This window comes from Hemicordylus capensis, chromosome 12 (genome assembly GCF_027244095.1).
Source record: "Hemicordylus capensis ecotype Gifberg chromosome 12, rHemCap1.1.pri, whole genome shotgun sequence".
Classification (NCBI taxonomy): domain Eukaryota; kingdom Metazoa; phylum Chordata; class Lepidosauria; order Squamata; family Cordylidae; genus Hemicordylus; species Hemicordylus capensis.
In genome coordinates, this window is record NC_069668.1 from 3,683,041 (window position 1) to 3,709,959 (window position 26,919).

General features: G+C 50.7%; 1 protein-coding gene across 10 annotated transcripts in view; it reads left to right on the forward strand.

The window, feature by feature from the left end:
- Window positions 1-26,919, forward strand: part of LOC128336042 (maestro heat-like repeat-containing protein family member 2A) — a 93,058-nt gene that overhangs the window by 15,370 nt on the left and 50,769 nt on the right. For 6 of the 10 annotated variants that reach the window (XM_053275159.1, XM_053275165.1, XM_053275162.1 and 3 more), the window contains 18 exons: window positions 836-876; window positions 1,062-1,203; window positions 2,281-2,333; window positions 2,419-2,526; window positions 3,822-3,941; window positions 5,686-5,808; window positions 7,141-7,296; window positions 13,028-13,159; window positions 15,215-15,294; window positions 16,351-16,459; window positions 16,573-16,689; window positions 17,805-17,909; window positions 18,715-18,838; window positions 19,431-19,552; window positions 20,222-20,374; window positions 21,525-21,679; window positions 23,687-23,795; window positions 24,389-24,549. In XM_053275159.1, coding sequence (XP_053131134.1) covers window positions 836-876; window positions 1,062-1,203; window positions 2,281-2,333; window positions 2,419-2,526; window positions 3,822-3,941; window positions 5,686-5,808; window positions 7,141-7,296; window positions 13,028-13,159; window positions 15,215-15,294; window positions 16,351-16,459; window positions 16,573-16,689; window positions 17,805-17,909; window positions 18,715-18,838; window positions 19,431-19,552; window positions 20,222-20,374; window positions 21,525-21,679; window positions 23,687-23,795; window positions 24,389-24,549 — 2,110 coding nt within the window. The remainder of the gene's footprint in view (window positions 1-835; window positions 877-1,061; window positions 1,204-2,280; window positions 2,334-2,418; window positions 2,527-3,821; window positions 3,942-5,685; window positions 5,809-7,140; window positions 7,297-13,027; window positions 13,160-15,214; window positions 15,295-16,350; window positions 16,460-16,572; window positions 16,690-17,804; window positions 17,910-18,714; window positions 18,839-19,430; window positions 19,553-20,221; window positions 20,375-21,524; window positions 21,680-23,686; window positions 23,796-24,388; window positions 24,550-26,919) is intronic. The other 4 variants (XM_053275161.1, XM_053275163.1, XM_053275167.1 and 1 more) reach the window with 4 other exon arrangements.

Here is a 26,919-nt window from a genome sequence, read left to right on the forward strand (position 1 = left end):
CCGGCAGGAATCTCTCTCTGCCCTGTCTTGGAGATGCTGCCAGGGAGGGAACTCGGAACCTTCTGCTCTCCCCAGAGCGGCTCCATCCCATGAGGGGAATCTCCGACACTGCTTACACTTTTAGTCTCCCGTTCATACGCAACCAGGGTGGACCCTGCTTAGCTAAGGGGACTAGTCATGCGTGCTCCCACAAGAGTAGCCCCTGCCTATGGAGACTCGAGGTGAGTTTAAGTAAGTTGCAATGGCTAGTTACGCAGCCCAGAAACCGTGCCCCCTGCAAAAAAACCCCACACATCCAGTGAATGAGATCGTATCCCCACATGTTTGCTGATAAGTTTCCGGGCAAAATACAAGGTGCTGGTTATAACCTATAAAGCCCTAAACAGCTTGGGCCCTAGGCATTTAAGAGAACGTCTTCTTCCCTTCTTCGCTATTCTTCGCCCATTGAGATCATCCAGAGAGGTCCGTCTGCAGTTGCCACCGGCTCGTCTGGTGGCCACTCAGGGACGGGCCTTCTCCATTGCTGCCCCGAGGCATTGGAACGCGCCTCCTGCTGAAATAAGAGCCTCCGAATCTCTTACAACTTTTAAAAGGGCAGTCAAGACGCATTTCTTCACCTAGGCTTTTAATTAGATATTGTTTTAATTGTTTGGTTTTTAATAGTCTTAACCTTTTTAAATTTTAGATTTGTTGTGATGTTTTAACCTTTTTATTTGTTGTTTGTATTGTTTTGTTGTAAACCGCCCAGAGACTTGCGTTTTGGGTGGTATATAAATATGTGATGATGATGATGATGATGTCTGTTTTTCCTTCTCTTTCTCTCTCCCTCTCCCAGGGAATTCTGCTGCTCCCCAGGAGCTGCTGGCCCGGATCTTGGTAAGAAACAGTGGGGAGGGGCTAACACTCCACCCTGGCCCCACAAGGGGGAGACACACACACGGTTAGGCACTTGGAGGTCTGTGTTCAGATCTCTGGTCCTCCAGCCCGCTCACCTTGGATGCAACAGGCCAAGTTCGGCATCTTCTCTTTTGCAACGTGCCCTTGTGGCTTCTTGCCCGTAGGCCCTGGTGGTGTCCCCCTTCGAAGGATCTGGGCGCGGGGCAGCGGCGCTGCTGCTGCTGAAGGCCTTGCGCCCGGAGGTCTACAAGGACGTGGCTGAACATTGGTGGGTGGAGGTGCCCATCATGGTCAATTATCTGCAAGGTGAGAAGGGATTAGCAGAGGCCGAATCTGCCTGAACCCAGACAGTGCTTCTTTCCACTTTCTGGCGAATAATGACACCCTTGAGGAGGGGAGCTGGTCTTGTGGTGGCGAGCATGAAGAGTCCCTTTGCTAAGCAGGGCCTGCCTTGGTTTGTATTTGGATGGGTGACTGCACGTAAACTGGAAGATATTCCCCTTAGGGGAGGGGGCCGTGGCTCAGAGGCAGAGCATCTGCTTGGCATGCAGATGGTCCCAGGATCAATCCCTGGCAGAGTCTCCCAACAGGGCTGGGAAAGACTCCTGCCTGAAACCGTGGAGTGCTGCTGCCAGTCAGGGTAGACAAGCCTGAGCTAGATGGACCAAGGGTCTGACTCAGGAGGCAGCAGCTTCCTACAGGATAGGGCCTTCTCTGCTGCTGCCCCTGGACTTTGGAATGTGCTCCCTGTTGAAATCAGAGCCTCCCCATTTCTGGCGACTTTTAAAAAGGCATGGAAGACAAAAGGCTACAAAGCCCAGTGGTAGTGCCTCTGCCTGCTTGCATGCAGAAGGTCCGAGGTTCACTCCCCAGCGGCATCTCCAGGTAGGGCTGAGAGAGACTTGTAGCCTCAGAGAGCTGCTGCCAGCCAGTGTAGACAACACTGATTTAGTTGGGCCAAGGGTCTGGCTCTGTAGGCAATGGCGGCTTCCTATGTCCCCTCCAGATGTTGCGCCAGGAGGAAGGCGCAGCAGCGGGAGAGAGACCCTGGCCTCCCCTCTTGTCTGTGGGCCCCCCAGTGTGGGCCGCTGTGAGAAACAGGATGCTGGGCTCGAGAGAGGCCTTCCGCCTGACCCAGCAGGGCCGTTCTTATGATTCTGAGATCTGGACCCATGATTTTGCACACCCGTGGATCCTCTACCCTTTCCCACATAGCCGACTAGAGTGAGCATCCTGTTCCTAAACGGAGAAGCCCTCCAGTGCCGTTTGTGCTGCAAAATGAAAGTCATGGGCAAGCCGCCTTGGTGGCCAGAAGCCTTTCCAGGAGAGGGGTCTCTGGGCCTCCCGTGGGTGACCCTGAGCGTCCTCTGCTCTCTCTTGAAGGACACAGCCGGTACACACTGGAGCCAGCTGCCTGGGAGCTCCAACTGCTGGAGGTAAGGCCAGAGGGGTGAGCGGGCCTCCCCAGCCCGGCCAGCTCCCTGGGACAAGGAACCCACAATTTCCCTGCTGCCTCCGCAGTTCCTGAAGAAGTCCATACGGAGGAACCAAGAGAGCGGCTGGAACCTGGCCCTGGGGAAGGAAATCATGAAGCAGGTGCAGGCCCATCCCAGCTCCACCGCCGAGAAGGTCAGTGCAGAGAAGAGGCCCTATAAAGCCCACCCTCATGGGCCTTCATAGTTCAGATGTTGCTGAACTACAACTCCCATCAGTCACACTAAATGGTGGGTGGGGGTGTTGGGAGTTGTAGTTCAGCAGCCTCGGGTGTGCCACAGGTTGGGAACCCCGGCCTTACACCATGAACGACTTAAAAAAAAAAAACAGATTTGTTTTTATATATTTTTAGCTCAATATTTTAATGTGTCTTTTTAAATAATCTTGTTTTTAAATTTTATCGTGAGCCGCCTTGGGGTTTTCTTAATGAAAAGCGGGGTATAAATTTAACAATCAAAATAAATAAACAAAATAACGCTCCGAAGCAAGCAGGGGCATAGCATCTGCTTGGCATGCAGAAGGTCCCAGGTTCAATCCCTGGCGGCATCTCCAGGTAGGGCTGGGAGAGACTTCTGCCCGAAACCTTGGAGAAGCCTCTGCCAGTTAGTGTAGACATCCTAAGTTAGATGGAACAGGGGTCTGACTCAGTAGACAGCAGCTTCCTACAGGATAAGGCCTTCTCCTTTGCTGCCCCTGGACTTTGGAATACGCTCCCTGTTGAAATCAGAGCCTCCCCATCTCTGGCGACTTTTAAAAAGGCATGGAAGACACATTGATTCACCCAGGCTTTTAATGAGATTGATAGTTTTAATATTTTTTAATAATATTGGGTTTTAAATGATTTTAATGTTAATGATTTTAATGTTTCAGTGATTTTAATTGATTTAGTGTTGGTTTTAATTGTTTTCATTTTGATGTAAACCACCCTGAGCCATTTTTATATTTGATATAAATCAAATCAATAAATAATAAATAAATAGTTCAGCGATAGAGCATCTGCTTGGCATGCAGAAGGTCCCAGGTTCAATTCCAGGCAGCATCTCTAAGTAAGGCTGAGAGAGACCCCCGCCTCTTCTTCTACTTTATGGCTACTGGGTGTTGGCCCAGGGTGGGTGGGTTTCGCAGTGTGTTTGTGGTTAGCTACTGTGTGATGCCACCTTAAGCGGCGCAGTGGGGAAATGCTTGACTAACAAGCAGAAGGTTGCCGGTTAGAATCCCCGCTGGTACTATATCGGGCTGCAGTGATATAGGAAGATGCTGGAAGGCATCATCTCATACTGCGCAGGAGGAGGCAATGGTCAACCCCTCCTGTATTCTACCCAAATAAAAACCACAGTGCTCTGTGGGCGCCGGGAGTCGAAATTGACTTGACGGCACACTTGACCTTTACTGTGTGGTGAGACTGCGGCGACCTGGGCTTTCTTTTCCAGTTGTTCCTCTACAAGGCCTTGGGCACAGCTTTGTCCGCTGCACGGGATTCATCCGGGGTGGCACTGCAGCTCCAGGATCTGCTGTTGCACACGGATTACATGGATGAAACCGAACAGAAGGTCAGAGCGGGGGCTGGGTGTGTGTGGGGGGTCTCCCATTTCTTGCCTGCACGTCACCAGCCCTTTGTTTCCTCCATGGGATGGAGGTCTCATGACCACTGTGGTCAACAAGGGCCAGGGAGGGTTCAGGGCCACCCTGCAACAACCAATCACTGCACAGCTCATGCACAGGTTTCCAGGCTTGCTGCTGGAAAGGCCCTGGCTGAAGCCACTGGCCAGAAGGTCCACTGCAGACTATAACCACTTTCAATATTCCTTCTCTCTCTTCCTGGGAGCCATAGTTCCCTTGGGAGCTTGAGGACTCTAGTAGGGAACTCCTCAGCACCCCCTTCAGACTCCCAACTCCGAGGATTCTTGGAGGGGAAGCTATGAAAATTAAACATTTTGCCACAGGTGTTCATCGACCTGATTCACACACGTGTTCAGATCTAGGTTTCATGTGGGCTACCAACATTAGATTGTGTGAACCTGCGTCACGGTGGGAATCCCAGATTCATCTCGGGCCATAAACCACCTTGGCATGGATTCACACAACCATGCTAATGCCAGTAACCCACATTCAAACCTGAATCTGAAAGATTGTGTGAAGGAGGCCACTATATTGTTACCTGGGAGGCCCAGTTACCACAAACCAAAACAAACAAGGATGATTGAAGGAAGCAATAATCACCGTTTATTTTAACCCAGCGCTGGTGGCTTTTCCCAGTACCTCACGGTAAACCTGAGAGTCGCGCGCAGCTTCCTGGGTCACAAGTTTTTATACTTTGGCATAACTACATAGCTGGGCATCAACATTCAGCCCCAAAGAACCAATTAGTTCATTGGTTAACATCATTGTCCGTCATATTACAAATATAATCATTGCTAGTTAGACAAGCATTCCCTAGTACAAAGAAACATTTCTACTGCCTATTGATAAGCGAAACTGTCTTCCTCAGATGGCCTTGAAGTGTTTTTTTTTTTACAGGCCTTTGCTTTTTCAAGAGATACAAGGAAAGGGGGGGGGCTCTTCTCCCTCTAGCCTGTCAGCAAATTTATGGCTTTACAGCTCGCAATTTGGCAAGGCAACTTGCAGACTCTATTAACCATTTCTTGCCCAGTGCAAAGACACTTTCCCATTCCATGAGAACAAAGTGATTACAAAGCAGCTTTCAGAAAAGGCATTTTCCCCTCATTCCACAATATAGCCATTCTTTTTGTGCGCACACACACGTACTCTTGCTTCCCAGATTATATTAGGTTCTTGTTGTACTTTGTGTATTAGCTTATTGTTGTACTTTATTGTTGTACTTTACACACACACACACACACACACACTTGCTTCCCAGATTTATGTTGGCTTATTGTTGTACTATGTTTTGTGCAATACTTACTTGTCGTTTTAACGCGATATGCAATACTGGGGCAAATTGAGTTTATTTTTCTACGTGTGGGACAGAGTGAGACAGACTATGTGAGAATATTTGTTTTGTTGGAAATAGTTACCCTTTGTTAGAAGGTGGGAAGCAGCGAAGGCCGTTTTTAATTTCTGTCCGTGGCAGTCATTTGCATTCTGTTTGGATTGTCCAGGTCAAAAGAGATCCATGTTAATGGGAGATGGTCTGCGTATGTGTTTGTTTTGTAATGGAAATTCAGTACAAATGTGATTTTAAAACACGACACAAAACTGGTGTTGGGTGGAAAGGTCAAGGGAAGCCGGTGAGAGAGCTGGATTTGAGATCGCCGCTTTCTCTCTTGTCTTCAGGGCATTTGTTCATGCTTGAATTACTGTGCAGAGGGTCAGCTGAGTGCGGTGCTGAGAGCTCTGAGCTGGCTGGAGGAGGAGATTTCGGAGGGAGAAGATTCAGGTCATCTCCATCTGGGCCAGGTTCGGTCCTCTGCTTTAGCCCCTTCCTTCCCCCATTTGCCATCGCAGGTGCTTTAACACAGGGCCCAATCCCATGGGAAGTTTCCCTGTGCCGGCCTCGTTGAATGCACAAGGGTGCCTTTCCCACGCATAGGGCCTATCTCTACAGCTGGCTTTTAACCAGTTTAACCCGGCTTCCCTCCCCACAAAGAATCCTGGGAATGGTGTGGCTGAGGATTCGCGTCCCCATCCTGTCATAGGAACATAGGAAGCTGCTGTGTCCTGAGTCAGGCCCTTCATCCATCACGCTCAGGATTGTCAACACAAACTAGCAGCAGCTTCTCCGAGGGTGCAGGCAGGAGAATCTCTCAGCCCTGTTTTGGAGATGCTGCCAGGGAGGGGACTTGCGACCTTCTGCTCTTCCCAGAGCGGCCCCATCCCCTGAGGAGGGGAATATCTTGCAATGCTGACACATGTAGTCTCCCACCCTAATGCAAACCAGGACAGACCCTGCTTAGCAAAGGGGGCCCTTCATGCTAGCAACAACAAGACTAGCAATCCTCTCCTGCCTCAGAGCAGTTGCCAGCCGCCTTCTACCCCGACCCCAACCATGACTCCCTGGACGATGATGGACCACAATGCCCATCATCCGTAGCCCCAATGGACAAAGGCTGCTATGGATGATGAGCGTTGTATCATAGTTTCCAAATTTCATGAATAGAATCAGAATTGCCTCATATTCTACATAAAAGAGTCCCCCCCCCCAATGCAATAAAAATATGAATCTTTTCTCTGGTTTTCGTTATGTTTAATTTATCGGAATTTTTTTCTAAAATTGCCCATGACCATACCTTGTTATGCCATCTTTCCACATTTAAGTTGTCTAAGATTTTCCATCACTGTGCCATAATTGCTTTAGCAGCCAGGATTAAGAAAGTAACTAATTCTTTACCTTTTAAGTTTGATATGGGTCCCTCCATGGGTAGGGACTACTCTTGTGGTAGCAATCATGACTTGTCCCCTTAGCTAAGCAGGGTCTGCCCTGGTTGCATATGAAAGGGAGACTAGAAGTGTGAGCACCGTAATATAGACCCCTTAAGGGATGGAGCTGCTCTGGGAAGAGCATCGAGGTTCCAAGTTCCCTCCCTGGCAGCATCTCCAAGATAGGGCTGGGAGAGACTCCTGCCTGCAACCTTGGAGAAGCCGCTGCCAGTCAGTGCAGACAATACTGAGTTAGATAGACCAATGGTCTGACTCAGTATATGGCAGCTTCCTACGTTCCTTCCTATGAGTGGAGTACCCTGGCCGAGGATTGCTTTGCAGTGACAGCTGCCCTTTCTCCCCAAACTGCAGGGCTTGCCCCAGCCGGAGAAGAGCCGGATGAAGGCTGCCCTCTTGCGGCTGTACAGCAGTGTGACGACCCGGGCCCCCCAGGATGAGCTGCTGCTCCAGCTGGCAAGTGTGATAGTGCCCAAGATCCTGCACCATTACAAGCCGGGCAGCCCGGAGGTGAGAGCTCCTTTGCTTTCGCCTGGTGGCCCTCCTGTCCCAGCCACCTCCGTGGGGGTGACTCCGATGCTGGGGAGCTTGTGTGAACAGCAGTGGCAGTCTGGCAGCTAGAGGGCCATACCATCCTGGGTGCAGGGTTGCCACTCCTGCTTTCTCTGTGTCCTCGTGGTGCATTCTTCAAGGGGGCAGGAGACCACTCCTTGCCTCAGCTGTCAGGCATGTCCACCCAGCGGACTTGAATTCGTCTAAAATCCGGATGGCTCCTGATTTGCACCATCCGGGGTGCTTTGACTGTCATGTCCCTTTCCCCAAAGAGCTGCAGTTTGGGGAGGGTGGAACGTGGAATCTTTAGCAGAGACGCCTTGTGGAAATATTGTCCCTGGGGAACCCAGGGCAGAAAGGGGCATCGGCCCTGCAGAGTGTGAGGACAGCAAAACGAGCCCATTGGATTACTTAGCAGCCCTGATTGCTCCCAGAAGCCCCAGACCCCCAAGGCAAGAAAGCCACCACGGTGGGGTTACTGCAGGCCTGCACAACATGCGGCCCGGGGGCCGGATGCGGCCCGTGAGGCCTTTTTTCCTGGCCCCCGGGGCTATTTCCTCTTCCTCCCCCTGCTGCTTAAAAAACACCTCAAAAAAAATTCCAGCCGTTGCACGGCCGAGGAGATCGCTGCGGGGGTGCGGGTGTTCTTCCTTACTCTCCCCCACGGCAGCAGTGGCGCACAGCGGCAGAAACCAGAGCGACACTTGGGTCTGCCATTTGGCCCGGTGTTGCTTCCCAACTGCAAGGCGCGCCTGCGCAGTTAAGTCTCTTAAGTCTCTCTCTCTCTCTCCCCCACCAAGACTGCGCCATTCTCTCTCTCTCTCTCTCTCTCTCTCTCTCTCTCTCTCTCTCTCTCTCTCTCTCTCCCACCAAGACTACTCCATTCATTCTCTCTCTCTCTCTCTCTCTCTCCCCCACTAAGACTGCTCCATTCTCTCTCTCTCTCTCTCCCACAAAGACCGCTCCATTCTCTCTCTCTCTCTCTCGCTCGCTCGCTCTCCCTCCCGCCAACACTGCTCCATTCTCTCTCTCTCCCTCCCTCCCTCCAACACTGCTCCATTCTCTCTCCCTCACCAAGACTGCTCCATTCTCTCTCTCTCTCCCTCCCTCCCTCCCTCCAACACTGCTCCATTCCAGTCCCACCAAGACTGCGCCATTCTCTCTCTCTCCCACAACACTACTCCATTTTCTCTCTCTCTCCCCCACTAAGACTGCTCCTTTCTCTCTCGCTCCCTCTCCCACCAAGACTGCTCCATTCTCTCTCTCTCCCACCAAGACTGCTCCATTCTCTCTCCCCCACCAAGACTGCGCCATTCTCTCTCTCTCTCTCTCCCTCCCTCCGAGACTGCTCCATTCTCTCTCTCTCCCACCAAGACTGCTCCATTCTCTCTCTCCCCCAACAAGACTGCGCCATTCTCTCTCTCTCTCTCCCACCAAGACTACTCCATTCTCTCTCTCTATCTATCTATCTCCCACCAAGACTTCTCCATTCTCGATCTCTCTCTCTCTCTCCCACCAAGACTTCTCCATTCTCTCTCTCTCTCCCCCACTAAGCTCTCTCTCTCTCTCCCACTAAGACTGCTCTATTCTCTCTCTCCCACCAAGACCGCTCCATTCTCTCTCTCTCTCCCTCCCTCCCTCCAACACTGCTCCATTCTCTCTCTCTCCCACCAAGACTGCTTCATTCTCTCTCTCTCGCACCAAGACTGCACCATTCTCTCTCTCTCTCCCTCCCTCCCTCCCTCCAAAACTGCTCCATTCTCTCTCTCTCTCCCTCCCTCCCTCCCTCCCTCCAACACTGCTCCATTCTCTCTCCCTCACCAAGACTGCTCCATTCTCTCTCTCTCTCCCTCCCTCCCTCCCTCCAACACTGCTCCATTCCAGTCCCACCAAGACTGCGCCATTCTCTCTCTCTCTCGCTCTCCCTCCCTCCAACACTGCTCCATTCTCTCTCTCTCTCCCTCCCTCCCTCCAACACTGCTCCATTCTCTCTCCCTCACCAAGACTGCTCCTTTCTCTCTCTCTCTCCCTCCCTCCCTCCCTCCAACACTGCTCCATTCCAGTCCCACCAAGACTGCGCCATTCTCTCTCTCTCCCACAACACTACTCCATTTTCTCTCTCTCTCCCCCACTAAGACTGCTCCTTTCTCTCTCGCTCCCTCTCCCACCAAGACTGCTCCATTCTCTCTCTCTCCCACCAAGACTGCTCCATTCTCTCTCCCCCACCAAGACTGCGCCATTCTCTCTCTCTCTCTCTCCCTCCCTCCGAGACTGCTCCATTCTCTCTCTCTCCCACCAAGACTGCTCCATTCTCTCTCTCCCCCAACAAGACTGCGCCATTCTCTCTCTCTCTCTCCCACCAAGACTACTCCATTCTCTCTATCTATCTATCTCCCACCAAGACTTCTCCATTCTCGATCTCTCTCTCTCTCTCCCACCAAGACTTCTCCATTCTCTCTCTCTCTCCCCCACTAAGCTCTCTCTCTCTCTCCCACTAAGACTGCTCTATTCTCTCTCTCCCACCAAGACCGCTCCATTCTCTCTCTCTCTCCCTCCCTCCCTCCAACACTGCTCCATTCTCTCTCTCTCCCACCAAGACTGCTTCATTCTCTCTCTCTCGCACCAAGACTGCACCATTCTCTCTCTCTCTCCCTTCCTCCCTCCCTCCAACACTGCTCCATTCTCTCTCTCCCCCACCAAGACTGCTCCATTCTCTCTCTCTCTCTCCCACCAAGACTACTCCATTCTCTCTCTCTATCTCCCACCAAGACTTCTCCATTCTCTCTCTCTCTCCCCCACTAAGACTGCTCCATTCTCTCTCTCTCTCTCCCAACAAGACCGCTCCATTCTCTCTCTCTCTCTCCCACCCTCCAACACTGTTCCATTCTCTCTCACTCTCCCACCAAGACTGCACCATTCTCTCTCTCTCCCATCAAGACTACTCCATTCTCTCTTTCTCTCTCCCACCAAGACTTCTCCATTCTCTCTCTCTCTCTCTCCCCCACTAAGACCGCGCCATTCTCTCTCTCTCTCTCCCACCCTCCAACACTGCTCCATTCTCTCTCTCTCCCACCAAGACTGCGCCATTCTCTCTCTCTCTCCCCCACCCTCCAACACTGCTCCATTCTCTCTCTCTCCCACCAAGACTGCTCCATTCTCTCTCTCTTCCACCAAGACTGCTCCATTCTCTCTCCCCCACCAAGACTGTGCCATTCTCTCTCTCCCTCTCTCTCTCCCACCAAGACTGCTCCATTCTCTCTCCCACACCAACACTGCTCCATTCTCTCTCTCTCCCACCAAGACTGCTCCATTCTCTCTCCCCCCCCAAAAGACTGCCCCATTCTCTCTCTCTCTCCCACCAAGACTATTCCATTCTCTCTCTCTCTCTCTCCCCCACCAAGACTTCTCCATTCTCTCTCTCTCTCTCTCCCACCAAGACTTCTCCATTCTCTCTCTCTCTCCCCCACTAAGCTCTCTCTCTCCCCCCCACTAAGACTGCTTTATTCTCTCTCTCCCACCAAGACCGCTCCATTCTCTCTCTCTCTCTCCCTCCCTCCCTCCAACACTGCTCCATTCTCTCTCTCTCCCACCAAGACTGCGCCATTCTCTCTCTCTCTCTCTCTCCCCCACCCTCCAACACTGCTCCATTCTCTCTCTCTCCCACCAAGACTTCTCCATTCTCTCTCTCTCCCTCCCTCCCTCCAACACTGCTCCATTCTCTCTCTCTCCCACCAAGACTTCTCCATTCTCTCTCTCTCTCCCCCAATAAGACTGCTCCATTCTTTCTCTCTCTCTCCCACCAAGACCGTTCCATTCTCTCTCTCTCTCTGTCCCTCCCACCAACACTGCTCCATTCTCTCTCTCTCCCACCAAGACTTCTCCATTCTCTCTCTCTCTCCCTCCCTCCCTCCAACACTGCTCCATTCTCTCTCTCTCCCACCAAGACTTCTCCATTCTCTCTCTCTCTCTCTCCCCCAATAGGACTGCTCCATTCTTTCTCTCTCTCTCTCCCACCAAGACCGTTCCATTCTCTCTCTCTCTGTCCCTCCCACCAACACTGCTCCATTCTCTCTCTCTCCCACCAAGACTTCTCCATTCTCTCTCTCTCTCCCTCCCTCCCTCCAACACTGCTCCATTCTCTCTCTCTCCCACCAAGACTTCTCTATTCTCTCTCTCTCTCTCCCCCAATAAGACTGCTCCATTCTTTCTCTCTCTCTCCCACCAAGACCGTTCCATTCTCTCTCTCTCTCTCCCTCCCACCAACACTGCTCCATTCTCTCTCTCTCCCACCAAGACTTCTCCATTCTCTCTCTCTCTCCCTCCCTCCCTCCAACACTGCTCCATTCTCTCTCTCTCCCACCAAGACTTCTCCATTCTCTCTCTCTCTCCCTCCCTCCCTCCAACACTGCTCCATTCTCTCTCTCTCCCACCAAGACCGTTCCATTCTCTCTCTCTCTCTCCCTCCCACCAACACTGCTCCATTCTCTCTCTCTCCCACCAAGACTTCTCCATTCTCTCTCTCTCTCCCTCCCTCCCTCCAACACTGCTCCATTCTCTCTCTCTCCCACCAAGACTTCTCCATTCTCTCTCTCTCTCTCCCCCAATAAGACTGCTCCATTCTTTCTCTCTCTCTCCCACCAAGACCGTTCCATTCTCTCTCTCTCTCTCTCCCACCAACACTGCTCCATTCTCTCTCTCTCCCACCAAGACTTCTCCATTCTCTCTCTCTCTCCCTCCCTCCCTCCAACACTGCTCCATTCTCTCTCTCTCCCACCAAGACTTCTCCATTCTCTCTCTCTCTCCCTCCCTCCCTCCAACACTGCTCCATTCTCTCTCTCTCCCACCAAGACCGTTCCATTCTCTCTCTCTCTCTCCCTCCCACCAACACTGCTCCATTCTCTCTCTCTCCCACCAAGACTTCTCCATTCTCTCTCTCTCTCCCTCCCTCCCTCCAACACTGCTCCATTCTCTCTCTCTCCCACCAAGACTTCTCCATTCTCTCTCTCTCTCTCCCCCAATAAGACTGCTCCATTCTTTCTCTCTCTCTCCCACCAAGACCGTTCCATTCTCTCTCTCTCTCTCTCTCCCACCAAGACTGCTCCATGCTCACTCTGTCACACACACACCAAGACTGCTCCATTCTCTCTCTCTCTCTCTCTCTCTCTCTCTCTCTCTCTCTCTCTCTCTCAGGCCAAGCCTCCTACTGCATCCTTTCCATCTTTCTTTCCCCTTCTCCATTCTCTTCCAAATTATGAAAAGAGTTTCTCATTTCCCCCCCCCTAAAAGTGTTCCATGTTTTGTGTGATGATTTGGCAGAGGTAGAAAGGAAGAACAATGCATTTTATTATGTATTTTGTACAGATTGTATAATATTTATATTATTAGAATGAATTTTAATTCAACTTATTTCATATTAATTTAAGTCAATCTTGGTCTGCCAGAACATCAAAAGTTAAATATTGATTAAATTCATTTTTAATTCATTTCACTTTAATTCAGTTGATTGGTTGATTGGTTGATATTAAGTGTTACTCTAATAATCAGCACCCTAGGAATTGACCTCGGCCCCCATGAACCAAGTCACGGTTGGTTTCGGCCCGCCAGGTCATTTGAGTTGTGCAGGCCTGGGTTACTGCCTTCCTCTTAGAGTTGGCTCCCCACCAACTGTCTCTTCCCCCTCTCTGTCCAGGGAGTCAAGGGCACCCAGCTGGCCCTCAGCTTCATCCAGTGTGTGTCTGAGATCAGCCTCTCCATCCAGGGCAGGGCAGACCCCACAACTTTCCAGCTGCCCCAGAAAAGGGCACTTCTGGAACATCTTGTGGTGAGTCATGGAAGGAGAGAACGGGAGGCTGGGCTGACTGTTAGCGAAGAAGGAGGAAGAGGAAAAACCACACACACAAAGAGGAAGGTCGGCTGGAGAGAGAACTTCAGGCTGCTTTGATTCTGGGGTCCAGAACTTCCCTTCACAGCCAGAAAGATCTGAGCTGTCAGTGACTGACAGGGAGAGGGATCTCCTTGAAAGTGTCCACTCCGTGCAGCAGCTGTGGAAAAGGCCCGTTCCATGCTGGGGATCATTAGGAAGGGGGATGGAAAATAAAACTGCTAATATCATAATGCCCTTATACAAAATGATGGTCCAACCACACTTGGAGTACTGCATACAATTCTGACCACCACATCTGAAAAAAGACATTGTAGAACTGGAGAAGGTGCAGAAGAGGGCAACCAAGATGATCAGGAGCCTAGAGCACCTTTCTTACGAGGCAAGGCTACAACACCTGGAGCTTTTTAGTTTAGAAAAAAGACAACTGTGGGGAGACATGATAGAGGTCTATAAAATCATGCATGGCGTGGAGAAAGTGGAGAGAGAGAGATTCTTCTCCCTCTCCCATAACACTAGAACCAAGATTCATCCCATGAAATTGATTGCCAAGAAATCTAGGACCAACAAACAGAAGTACCTTTTGACACAATGCATCATCCACTTGTGGAATTCTCTCTGCCACAAAATGTGGTGACCGCCATCAACCTGGAAGGCTTTAAGAGGGGTGTGGATTTATTTATTGTTGAATTTATTGTTGGATAACCTCATGGAGGAGAGGTCTATCATCAGCTACTAGTCAGAGGGCTAAAGGCCACCTCCAGCCTCAAAGGCAGGACGCTCTGAGTCCCAGTTGCAGGGGAGTCACAGCAGCAGGAGAGAGGGCAGGCCCTCAACTCCTGCCTGTGGGCTTCTCGGGGGCATCTGATGGGCCACTGTGTGAAACAGGAGGCTGGACTAGATGGGCCTCCTTGGGCCTGATCCAGCAGGGCTCTTCTTAGGTTCTGCTGTTGGAGACGCTGAGTGACATGTGAAGCTATGAAGCTGCCTTGTGCCGAGTCAAACCACCCAGCCCAGTATTGTCTACTCCGACTGGCAGCAGCTCTTTGGGGTCTTTCCATCCTTGTTTTGATCGGCAGTGCCTGGGTTTGAATCCGGGACCTTTGGCATGCCAAGTGTGTTAGCCTTACCCATTGGATGTCAAGGTGCTAAACATCTGATGACCGCCAGCCCCGAGATGTTTAAGAGGGGCTAGGGCAAATCCATGGAGGATAGGTCTATCCATGGCTACTAATCTGGATGGCTACTGGCTGCCTTTAGGCTCAGAGCCACGATGCCTGTCAATCCCAGTCGCAGGGGAGCAATAGCAGGAGAGAGGGCCTGCCTTCATCTGATGGTGGTGGTGGGCTTCTCAGAGAGATCTGGTGGGCCACTGTGGGAAAGACGACCCTGGACTAGATCCAGCAGGACTCTTCTTATGTCCTGATCTTCCCTAGCGTTGACCCATCTCTCTGCTCCAAAAGTCTGATAAGACGTTGTTGCCTTGATGGGGCTGTATTTATTTTATTTTATTTTTTACATTCATATCCCGCTGGAGCTCCGAGGAGCTCCGAGGAGGTACATGGTTATTTTTATCCTCACAACAACCCTGTGAGGTCAGTTAGGCTGAGAGATATGTGATTGGCCCAGAGTTGCCCAGGGAGTTTTGTGGTTGAATTTGAACTCGGGTCTTCCTAGTCCAGCACTCTAACCACTACGCTATGTGGCCATCACTCTGTGGCAGAGCATCCACCAGGCATGCAGAAGGTCCCAGATTCACTGCCTGGCAGCATCTCCGAATAGGGCTGTGGGGAGACCCCTGTCTGGAACTTTGGAGAGCTGCTGCCAGTCAGTGTAGACAAGATTGATGGTCCAAGGGTCAGACTCAGTATACAGCAGCTTCCTGTGCACCTGAGAGGGGCACCAATGCAGAAGGGAATTGCGGAGGGATGCTCCAGGGAGATTCAAGCCTGGAAACACTGCCCAGCTGAGGGCTTGTTGGCATATTCATTCCAGGACATTGTCAAAGCAGAACCACTGGATGCCCTTGTTTCTCCCGTCCGCCAGCAGGCAATGGCCGCCCTCCGGCATCTGAGGTGGGTCCCCCCAATCCCACCTTCCCCTCTGTTTTAGTGAGTCAGCAGGAAGCCAGATTTCAGCCAGTCCTCCTTTCCAGTCCAGACCTTGATTCCAAAGCCCTGGTGCACTAAATGCCACTGAGCATATGCAGAGTGCCTGTGGCTCACCCCCAAAGGACTACATGGCACATGCAGCACCCATCCATCAGGGGCAAGGGGTCATTTGCCAAGCCAGGGGTCCTGGCTCGACTTGGCTGTGTGTAGAAAGAAAGAAATTCCTGGGAACCTGGGTTCACTTGATTTCTCTGCATGTGACAGCTGGGGTGTGTGTGAGAGAGAGAGAGGGAGGGAGGGATAACTGGAGTTGGATAACTCTCTCTTATCCAACCCCAAGCAAAGCATTTTTTTCAGTGGTCTGGTGATAGCAAACATGACTTGTCCCCCTTTGCTAAGTAGGGCCTGCCCTGGTTTGCATTTGAACGGGAGACTACAAACAGTGGTCCCTCTAATTTTTCTCATCTCTGTGCAGAATGAGTTTTGTTCTGGGTGGCAGTATCAAGGCAGGGTGTGCCCTCCTGCATTCAGGATGGGCCTTCCTGATTCCACCTGAGCGGGCTCTAAAATGAACTGAGAGGACGCCCAAAACCTTGTGAGCGCATGCATGCATGTGCGTACGCCTTAGAGGGAACAGTAACTGTAAGATCTTCCCCTCTGGGGATGGAGCCGCTCTGGGAAGAGCATCGAGGTCCCAGGTTCCCACCCTGGCGGCATCTCCAAGATAGGGCTGAGAGAGAGACTCCTGCCTGCAACCTTGGAGAAGCCGCTGCCCGTCTGGGTAGACAATACTCCGCTAATACTGAGCAGCCCATACAAAGCTAGGCCTGGCTTGGTAGAAGTCAGCTTTCTATGTCCCTGTGGAATGTTCTGCCCCGAGCATCAGTGTGCCTGGAGGGGTAGGGTATCAACCTTTTTGATCAATACAAATAGAAGAGAGTCACTCCTCTCCAGCGTGCCTCTTGGCTCGGTTAGCTGGGGCCCTTGCGGTGAGCCCTGACTCTTGTTCTGTGCCTTCAGCAAGGTCCCAGAGCTGCTGAGCCTGGAAGAAAACGTTGCACTCGTGGAGGCCTGCTTGCACAGCGTCATTGCCTTGCCTCCTCTGGAGCTCGCGAAGGGTGCCAGCCAGGTAAGCCGTGAGGCAGGGTATCGGGGCTCCCGGGCTTGCACTGCAGCCGCCATCACGGAAACAGCTCCCTGCTCCTTCCTGCTGGCTGCATCCTGCTGCCTTCTGCATTTCAGACTCTGTATGCCGGTGCCTTGGCTTCCCTAGCGGAGCTGGTCGAAACTTTATTGGACAACAGCGGAGATCATAACAGTTCGGAGTGGTTCCAGGGAGGGTTCCAGGCCGTCTTCCGGGTAAGCAGAGCAGGAGAGAAGCCTTCACATTGGCTCCATATTTCTAGTCCTCATTGTGGAATCTCTCTGCCTCTACCTCCCTCTCCTCCTCCGGGCCAGCCTCTTCTCCAAAAGGAGGAGGAGGGAGGAGAAATTAATTTTTTAAACATTTATATCAGGCTTTTTCCTCGGAGGAGCTCAGAGCAGTGTATATGATTATATGGTTATGTATGTATGTATGTTTGTCTATTAGAAACATTTAATATACCTAATATACCTTCCACTCCAGAGACTCAGGGTGGTGCACAAAAAAATGCAAACAAGGCAACATTAAAAATTGCATTGTAAATTAAAAACTAAAGTAACTAACAAAAAACAAATGAAGTAAGCTACAGGGCAAAAGCCTGGTGAAAAAGAAAAGTCTTCAATAGAGATCTGAAGATCAGTAAGGAAGGGGCTAGATGAATCTGAAGGGGAAGAGAGTTCCAAAGAAGTGGGGCACAACAGAGATGTAAATAAATAAATAAAGATGGCTCCCTGTCCCCAAAGGGCTCACAATCTAAAAAAGAAATAGATAGACACCAGCAACAGCCACTGGAGGGATGCTGTGCTGGGGACGGATAGGGCCAGTTGTTCACACCGAATGTTGGCCCCAACATTCAGACTCTGGTAGCTTCCTATCTTGCCTAATTTTTTGATGTATATTATTAGTAGTATGTATGTATTCTATTTTTGTACCGCCCTTCAAAAAATGGCTCAGAGTGGTTTACACAGAGCAATAATAAATAAATAAGATGAATGGGTATATCTCACCCTTCCTCCAAGAGTCCACAGCTATGTTTAGCCTCCCAACAAACCTGTGAAGCCGGTGAGACAGAAGTGACTGGCACAGAGTCACCCAGCGAGTTTCATAGTTGAACAGTGATTTGAACCCGGGTCTCCCCAGTCCTAGTCCAACACTCTAACCGCTAGGCCACGTGGGCTCTCTGTCTTCCTAGGCACTGACCAGACCACCTTTCCCCTGTGGGGTCTAAGGAGGCGAGGGGACTCTCTTCTAGGCATCCAGCCCCGGGATGCCGGTAAGAAGAGCAGCTGGTTTGATCAAGGGACTGACCAGGCCCTGTTTCTCCTCACAGCTGCTGGAATACTGGTTGGGGTCGGAGCATGAATGGGAGCGGGCCCGGGCCATGCACCTGGGCGTCCACCTGCTGTGGACCTATCGCCAGAAGAGCTCCCCTCCTGTGAGTATGACCTGGCATCGGTCAGAGCCGGCCTGGTGGCCGCGAGCAGGAATAATGGTCCCCTTTGCTAAGCAGGGTCTGCCCTGGTTTGCATTTGGATGGGAGCCCACTTCAGAGAGGACCATAGGGAGCTGCCTTCTACCGAGTCAGGCCCTTGGTCCATCTAGCTCAATATTGCCTACCCAGGCTGGCAGTGGCTTCCCCAAGGTGGCAGGCAGGAGTCTTTCTCAGCTCTATCTTGGAGATGCTGCCAGGGAGGGAACTTGGAGCCTTCTGCAGGCAAGCAGGCAGGTGCTCTTCCCAGAGCAGATTCCCCCATCCCCTGAGAGTCTGAGACTCCCCTCAGGGGATGGGGAATCCGCTCTGGGAAGAGCCCCTGCCTCCCTCTCTTACCACACCAGAACCAGGGTTCATCCCATGAAGCAGATGGCCAGGAAATTTAGGGCCGACAAAGGAAGTCCCTTTTCACACAGTGCAGAATTCAGCTGTCAAATCCTCTGCCTTGAGATGTGGCACCAGCCTTAAGTGGGACTTAGATACATTCATGGAGGCCAGCTCCATCAGTGGCTACTAGTCCTGACAACTATAAGTGATCTCCAGGTTGAGAGGCAGGCTGTTTATCAAAACCAGTTACCGGGGTGTGGGCAGCAGCAGGAGAGGGGGCATGCCTCCATCTCCTGGCCGTGCGGTTTCCCAAAGCAGACGATGGGGCCCCTGTGCAGAACAGGGAGCAGGACGAAATTGGCCTCGGGTCTGATCCAACAGGGCTCTTCCTAGGATCTTAAGTCCTTGCTCTGTCTCTCAGCTGAGGATTCCTCGCAATGAGTTTGGCTACCTGGTGGGTGTGCTGGGGCCTTTCACCTGCGACACGCTGAGCAGCATCCGTCAGGGCGCAGGAGACTGCATCCAGGCCCTGCTGGGCATCCAAGGTGAGGTGCCCCAGAGAGCACGCCTGCGAGTCAGTTCATCGGCTCCACACACACACACACACACCCATGGTACTGTCCATGTACCTGGTGCTCTGCAGAGTAAAAGAAGGCAGGTCTCTCCTCCAAGGACCTGCTGGCTCCATTTGCACAGAGACCGGTCCACTTTTAGTCTGGTGCCAAGTAAGAAAATCAGAAATGAGGCCCAAGAACGCTGATTCCGTTACTAGCGCACGGCAATGGAATCAAGAATGCTTTCCAAAAATGTTGATTCTGTCCCCATTTCAGACCCTGCAGTATTTAAAGGCTCTGTTGTTGCTGATGTCTTAATGGCCTTCTGGTAGGAGATGTTCTCTTGCCAGTGGGTATGCATAGTCTCAACTTGGAAAATGGCTTATGGCTGCAGTCCTGGGGCAAGTTGTAGCCTGCCTGATTCCATTACCCTTGGAACGGCCCTTGTGGGGCCCTTAAACCCAACCCCTACTGAAGGACTGTGAATATGGTCGCGATCCTCGACCTGGCCTTGGGGGCTCCAGCCCCTTCCCCCGCCCTCCGGGGCCAGTCCTGCCTTCTACTCTGTGGGCATCTCCCCCAGGCAACCGGACGCCTCAAGGGCCAAAACGCCATGACCAGGCGTGGAGACTGCAGTGCATTCAGCAGGATCTTCCGAGTGAAAGCTCCCGGGTGGTGCGCATCGCCTCTTTCCAGCTGGCCAAGGTACTGGGGTGGGGGGGACAGGGGGCTCAGTGGGATATTTAGTCCTGGGAGAGAGGTTCCTCATGGGCCACCATCACCCAAGAAGAGGCATCCCCATCCTTGGGTTGCTAGATATCATTCCATCCCATGCAGCTGCAATGGCCTCCCTGTGGGTTGACTGCCCCAAATAAATCCTAAATTTGATGTGGGGCAAGTTTGGACATACATATTGTTATGTATGTCTGCTAACTGGGCAAAGAGGCACCTTTTAACGTGGCGATTCTCTTTATTGAGCAGGGGGAGAGGAACTGCCCCCTCCACCCCCAGCACAGCATCCCTCCAATGATGGCTGCTGGTGTCTATCTTAGGTTTCTTTTTAGATTGTGAGCCCTTTGGGGATAAGGGACTGCCTCCATCCATCCATCCATCCATCCATGTAAACCGCTTTGAACACTTTTGTCGATCAGCGTTGTATAAATGTCCCTATTCATAGCAGTCGATGAGATCAGATCAGAATCTTGATTCTGACCATTGGCTAGAAGAGGTTCATAGTAGTAGGTTCACGTTGGGAGTGGAATAGTTCTCCCCTCCCGGCCCATCTCCCCCCCCCCCAAAAAAAACCAACCCCACCCAAACCTGCAGGGCCCAAGAGGGGGCATGTTTCCTCCATGCTCTCCCGCCCTCCTCCAGGTGGTTAGCCGTACTCTGCCCTCCCAGGAGATTGTGACCTTTTTGCGGACCTTGCTGGAGCAGCTGAGGACTGTGGGTGTCGCCTGCGACCGGACGGTCCTCCTGTGGTTCGAGGTGGCGGTCAGGGAGCGGGGACGGGACCTGAGGGACAAGGTAAGGACCAGGTTAGGAAAGGGCTTGGGTGAGGGTTCGGGAGCAGCCCTTCCTTTCATGGCAAGACCACTGCTGGTCCATGACCCAGCTGGGGTGGGGGGATGAATGCTCCTTGTGATTTTTTGACAAGATCTCCCACCCAAGAGATGGGAAAGCAGTGATCTTTTATGTTTTTAACGTTTTGGAAACACCCAAATCGGTTGTAAAAAAAATGGATGGATGTTGTCGGAGGAATGGAAACGTTCTCCAAAGGGGACTCCACAGAGAGAGGACAAACCCTTTGTTCCATGCAGAAATGGCTGCAATTTGACCCATGTTGTTTGGGGCTGGGGATAAACCCCCCCCCACACACACAAAGCTGTCGTTGTTTGGGGCGGGGGATAAACCCCCACCCACGCCACCCACACAAAGCTGTCGTTGTTTGGGGCTGGGGATAAACCCCCACCCACGCCACCCACACAAAGCTGTCCATGCAACAAGGCTACGCCCTCTCTGCCATCTCTGGGAGGGCCAGACATTGCCAGGAATCTCTGTGCACATTTGTCCCCTGGCATGAGGCCCGAATTTGTGGGTGGTGCTGTGTTTGACAGTTTGTTTCCAAGCCTCCAGGGAAAGGAGGTTGCAAAGGTTCCAAGCCTCCAGAGCTTGGGGCTTGCAAAGTCAGAGACTTTGATCTGCGAGAATGCTGAGGGACTAGGAACTTGATTCAAGGACATTTAAAACAGCTCGTGAGTCCATGCATCATTGCCGAGCTCTCTCACCGTAAGATGTATTAGAGTTTGTAATTATTTTTTCCAAAGTGCCACCCAAGGAAGCTTCCCACTGCAGTTACAGAGCAGAGTGCAGCATTTTGGTTGCTGCAGTCACCTAAAGAACACACATGGAGATTGTAATACCATCTAAACCAAATAGGTTTCTTGGTGAAGTACATTCTGGATAGCATCAACCTAGACCAGTCTAAGAGCTTCAAAAGGCAGCTGCCAGACTGGTCTCTCGGGTAACCTGAAGAGACCATATTTTAAAACAGTTGCACTGGCTGCTGATATGTTTCTGGGCGAAATACAAAGTGCCGGTTATTACCTTTAAAGCTCTGAATGGCTTGGGTCCTGGCTACCTCTCAGCAGTGGTGGCTGGTTTCTGTCTGTTTCAGGTCCGCAGCATTGTGGCCATCGTGTGCTCCTACCTTCAGCCTTCCAAGGACCCTGGCAAACGCCTGTTCCTGACCCGAGCCGTCTGCATCTTGGCTGAGCACCATTGCAGGATGGTCTGTGCTTCCCTCTTGAATCAGCCCCTGTTCCAAGACAGGTCAGTGGTAGACCGTTCGGGATCAGTGGTGTGTTGAGGGTCAGCAGATCTGGCCCCGACTCACAGAACTCCTTCCCCTGGACAGTTCTGCTCTCCAAACAGAAGCATCTCATATTCCCTGAAGAGGGAGTTATTGGAAGTTATTGACTCCCTGTTAACTGGGCAAAGAGGCACCTTCCTTTATCTATCTATCCATCTATCTATCTATCTATCTATCTATCTATCTATCTATCTATCTATCTATCTATCTATTTAACATGTTTTTATACCACCCAAAACTTACGTGTCTGGGCGGTTTACAACAAAAGAATGACAACAGAAAATTTAAAACATTAATTAAAACAAATAAATGACAGAGAAATCAAAACATTGGTTAAAATAAATGACAACAGAAAGTTAACACATTACAGCAATTTAAAAATTTAAATATTTTTAAACAATGTTAAAACTATTAACTGTTTTTAATTAAACGCCTGGGTGAACAGATGTGTCTTTAAAGATTTTTTTTTTAATTGTCAGAGATGGGGAGGCTCTTATTTCAGCAGGGAGCGCATTCCATTTTACAGTGGTGATTCTCTGATATTTAGCAGGGGGAGAGCAAGTGGCCTTATCCATCCCCAGCACAGCATCCCTCCAGTGGCTGTGGCTGATGTCTATCTTTTTATATTGTGAGACTTTGGGGGACAGGGAGCCATCTTATTTATTTATTTATTATCTTTCTGTGTAAACCACTTTGGAAACTTCTGTTGAAAAGTGGTATATAAATATTTATAGTTATTGGAGTAGAAATACAAAATACACAGACTGGTCTTTATTCTACAGGCCAGCTTGGGGTTTACATCCCTGGACGGCTTAGTTGTTGCCCTTCCTGCTTTACTTCCAGTAGTCACATTAATGCAGAGAGAATTGCAGTTAATCGGGAGAGATCTATTGCAAAATGTTTGTGATCCCTTCTGTCAGTTGATCACAAAAGAACAACCACAACCAGGAAGCTAAATGTCACTAAAATGTCAGCTAAAAGGAAACCACATCTCAAGATGCTATGGATTATATCAGGTCCTTTTATTATTTGTAGATATTTTATGACCCCCGTGTTTTGGCCACAAGGTTTCTTCAGGGGTGGTTATACATACTGTAGCCTTACAAGAGAGTTCTGTTGAAAGTTTGCTGCTTGATACATTCAATCCAGTTAATTTAACTCTAATGAAGTTAAGAAGCAGCAAACTTTCAACAGAGATCATTTGTAAGATTACATTATATAGCTACTCCCTGAGGAAAGCCTTGTGGCCAAAGCGTGTCGGGAATATAAGGGGGGAGAGCTGGTCTTGTGGTAAAGTAAAGTGTGCTGTTGAGTCGGTGTCGACTCCTGGGGACCACAGAGCCCTGTGGTTGTCTTTGGTAGAAAACAGGAGGGGTTGACCATGGCCTCCTACTGCGCAGTATGAGATGATGCCTTTCAGCATCTTCCTATATCGCTGCTGCCCAATAGAAGTGTTTCCCATAGTCTGGGAAACAGACCAGTGGGATTTTGAACCGGCAACCTCTGGCTTGCTAGTTGCCCCCATTGCTAAGCAGGGTTTACCCTGGTTTGCATTTGAATGGGAGGACACAGGTGTGAACACTGTAAGAGATTCCCCTTAGGGGATGGGGCCGCTCTGGAAAGAACACCTGCATGATTACATGCAGTTCCCCTCCCTTATCCCCTCCCTGGCAGCATCTCCAAGATAGGGCTGGGAGAGACTCCTGCCTGTAACACTGGAGATGCTGCTGCCAGTCTGGGTAGACAATCCTGAGCAAGATAGACCAATGGTCTGACTCGTTCGAAGGCAGCATCCCGTGACCCTGTGATTGTAAGCTCTGTGGGAGCAGGGGGCAGTTTTGGTTTGGCTGTTACTCTGTGAAGAACCATTTCCATCCAGAGCAGGATATAAATAACGCCGCAGCAGCAGCATCCGACTGCAAGGTAGCCGTCCTCTCTGAGCAGGTCACTCTCTGTGCCATCCCTAGGGCAAGGAAGGAGCTCTGGACAGCCCTGGTGACCTACAAGGACTGCTGCACTCCCATCTTGAAGTATTTGCTCGGCTGGCTGAGCCTGGAGGCCTACAGCTGTGTGCCGGTGAGCGTGTGTGTGTCTGTGTCTTTGTGGAGAGCCAGTCCTGCGGTAGCGAGCACAAATTGCCCCCTTTGCCAAGCAGGGTTTGCCTTGGTTTGCATTTGGATGGGCAAGCACGGTCTGATTGCTATATTCCCCTTAGGGCAGTGGCTCCCAACCCGGGGGCCTCCAGATGTCGCTGGACTACAACTCCCACCAGCCCCCGCCATGTTAGCTGGGGCTGATGGGAGTTGTAGTCACGCTACAACTGGGTGGTGGAGCGTCTGCTGAAGGTCCCACATTCAATCCCTGGCAGCATCTCCGGGGTGCTTTCCAGATTACCCGCGACCACAGTGTCACTTCGTATCCTCCAAGTGTGCTTCCGTACTGCCTGTGTTTCGACACCGCAGTCCCTACCCTGCCAGCAAGGTGTCATTCACGTCTCTGGTGCCGCCTTTCGGGCTTTATCGCTGTGTCACAGTCCCAGAACGTCGCATGTGCATTGCAAAAAAAAAAAAAGGTGCCATGTTGGTGCCCCCTAGTTGCTGAACCCTACAAATCAGCAAGGGAAACCCTGTACTGACTGGTGGTTCTGAGTGGCTGGACCTCTTTCCTAGGTGCTCACTGCCCTCCACGAGGCCGTCTCCGGCCTGAAGAGCTGTGCCAGTCTGCTCCCGATGCTCTCGGAACTGTGCCACATGCTCCTGTGCCAGCTCAGCCGACTTCTGGGCGACGAGACCCTGAGGAGCGACGGGACGGGACCCCAGACGCCTTTCAGGTGATGCCCCTTCCTTCAACTCCTTCCACTACAAATATTTATCTCTCACTGTCAACAAAAGTCCTCACAGTTGTTTACGTTCCCCACGATGCGCAGGACCCACTGACAGGCTTCTCCTCTTCCATATGGGGCTCAGAGCCAGACACCTGATTTGCATTCAGAAGGTCCCAGCCGGCTGCAGTCCCTGGCTGGCAGCATTTCCAGGTTGGGCTGGGGGAAAATCCTGCCTAGAACCTTGGAGAGCTGCTGCCGCTCAGTGTAGACAGTACTGAGCTCGATAGACCCATGGTCTCGGCTGGCTTGGAGGCAGATTCGTAGGTAAAATAACTTTAGGATGGGGCCGTTGCTCTGCTTGCATGCAGAAGGTCCCAGGTTCACTCCCTGGCAGCTTCTCTAGGAAGGGCTGGAGGAAAGTCAGGCCTGGAAGCTTGGAGAGCGGCTGCCAGTCAGTGTAGACAACACTGAGCTAGACAGAGCAAGGGTCTGACTCAGTAGGCAGCAACTTCCTAAGCAGTAGGGTCGTCGCTCAGTGGAAGACAGTCTGCTTTGCCTGCAGAAGGTCCCAGGTTCAATCCCTGGCAGCATCTCCAGGTAGGGCCAGGGGAGCTGCTTGCCTGAAACCCTGGGGAAACTGCTGCCGGTCAGTGTACAGAATACGGAGCTAGATGCATCAAGGGTCTGACTCGGCATAAGGCAGCTGCTTGCATTTGTGGGATGGGGCCGTAGCATGCAGTAGGACCCACTTCTGTCTTCTCCTGCTAACTGGGCAAAGAGGCACCTTTTACCGTGGTGATTCTCTTTATTTAGCAGGGGGAGAGTAACTGGCCCTATTCACCCCCAGCACAGTACTTCCAGTGACTGTTGCTGGTGTGTGTCTTATGTTTCTTTTTAGAATGTGAGCCCTTTGGAGACAGGGAGCCATCTTATTTGTTTGTTATTTCTCTTTGTAAACCGCCCTGAGCCATTTTTGGAAGGGCGGTATAGAAATTGAATTATTATTATTTCTTGTTTACACAGTCAGACAGGTGTTATTGACTGGTTTGTTTTATCCAGACATTGAGTCCTTCCCAAGGACCTGGGAATTTTATTGTCAGTTGTTATAGATATCGTCGCAGAATATAGGCTGTTCCCAGTAAAGCTGCTTTTTGTAATTGGCTGATGGTGATTTCTGTGGCCCCGATGGTGTCGAGGTGCTCTTCAAGGTCTTTTGGGACTGCACCCAGGTCGCCAATTACCACTGGGATTATTTTGGTCTTTTTCTGCCACAGCCTTTCAATTTCAATTTGTAGATCTTTGTATTTGGTGATTTTTTCTATTTCTTTTTCTTCTATTCTGCTATCCCCTGGTATTGCTATGTCGATTATTTTAACTTGTTTTTCTTTCTTCTCGACTACAGTTATATCTGGTATATTGTGTGGCAGATGTTTGTCTGTTTGTAGTCGGAAGTCCCATAATATTTTTACATCTTCATTTTCGACAACTTTTTCAATTTTATGGTCCCACCAATGTTTGGCTACAGGTAGCTTGTATTTTTTGCAGATGTTCCAGTGTATCATCCCTGCTACCTTGTCATGCCTTGGTTTGTAGTCAGTCTGTGCGATCTTTTTACAACAGCTGATTAGGTGGTCCACTGTTTCATCTGCTTCTTTACAAAGGCGGCACTTGCTGTTTGTTGTTGACTTTTCTACTTTTGCTCTTATTGCATTTGTTCTTAGTGCCTGTTCTTGTGCAGCCAGTATTAAACCCTCTGTTTCTTTCTTCAAGTTGCCATTCTTAAGCCATTGCCAGGTCTTGGTGATGTCTGATTTTCCACTTATATTGTGCAAATATTTACCATGCAGGGGCTTAATTTTCCATTTTTGTGCTCGGTTCTTGACTTGTTCTTTCTTGTAGGCCTGCTTTCTTTCATTGGTGTTGAAGAGTTTCGCGTTCTTGACCATTTGAAGTGCATCTTCTTCACTGTCCTTGATATATTAATCAAGGCCTCTTTTCTCCTCCTCTACTGTTTGATGGACTTGCAGCATTCCTCTTCCACCTGAGCTGCGAGGGAGGTAGAGCCTATCTACATCACTGCGGGGGTGCAGAGCATGATTGATGGTCATGATTTTCCTGGTCTTACGATCCAGCGTCTCTAGCTCTGCCTGGGTCCAGTCTATTATTCCTGCAGTGTATCTGATAACAGGTATAGCCCAGGTGTTTATGGCTTGTATGGTGTTCCCGCCATTGAGTTTGGACTTGAGGATTTTTCTAACTCTCCTGATGTATTCACTTCCAATTTTTCTTTTAACTTCAGTGTGTGTGATGTTATCAGCCTGGAGAATGCCCAAGTATTTGTAATGTTCTTTCTCTTCCAGGTTCTTGATCTTGCTT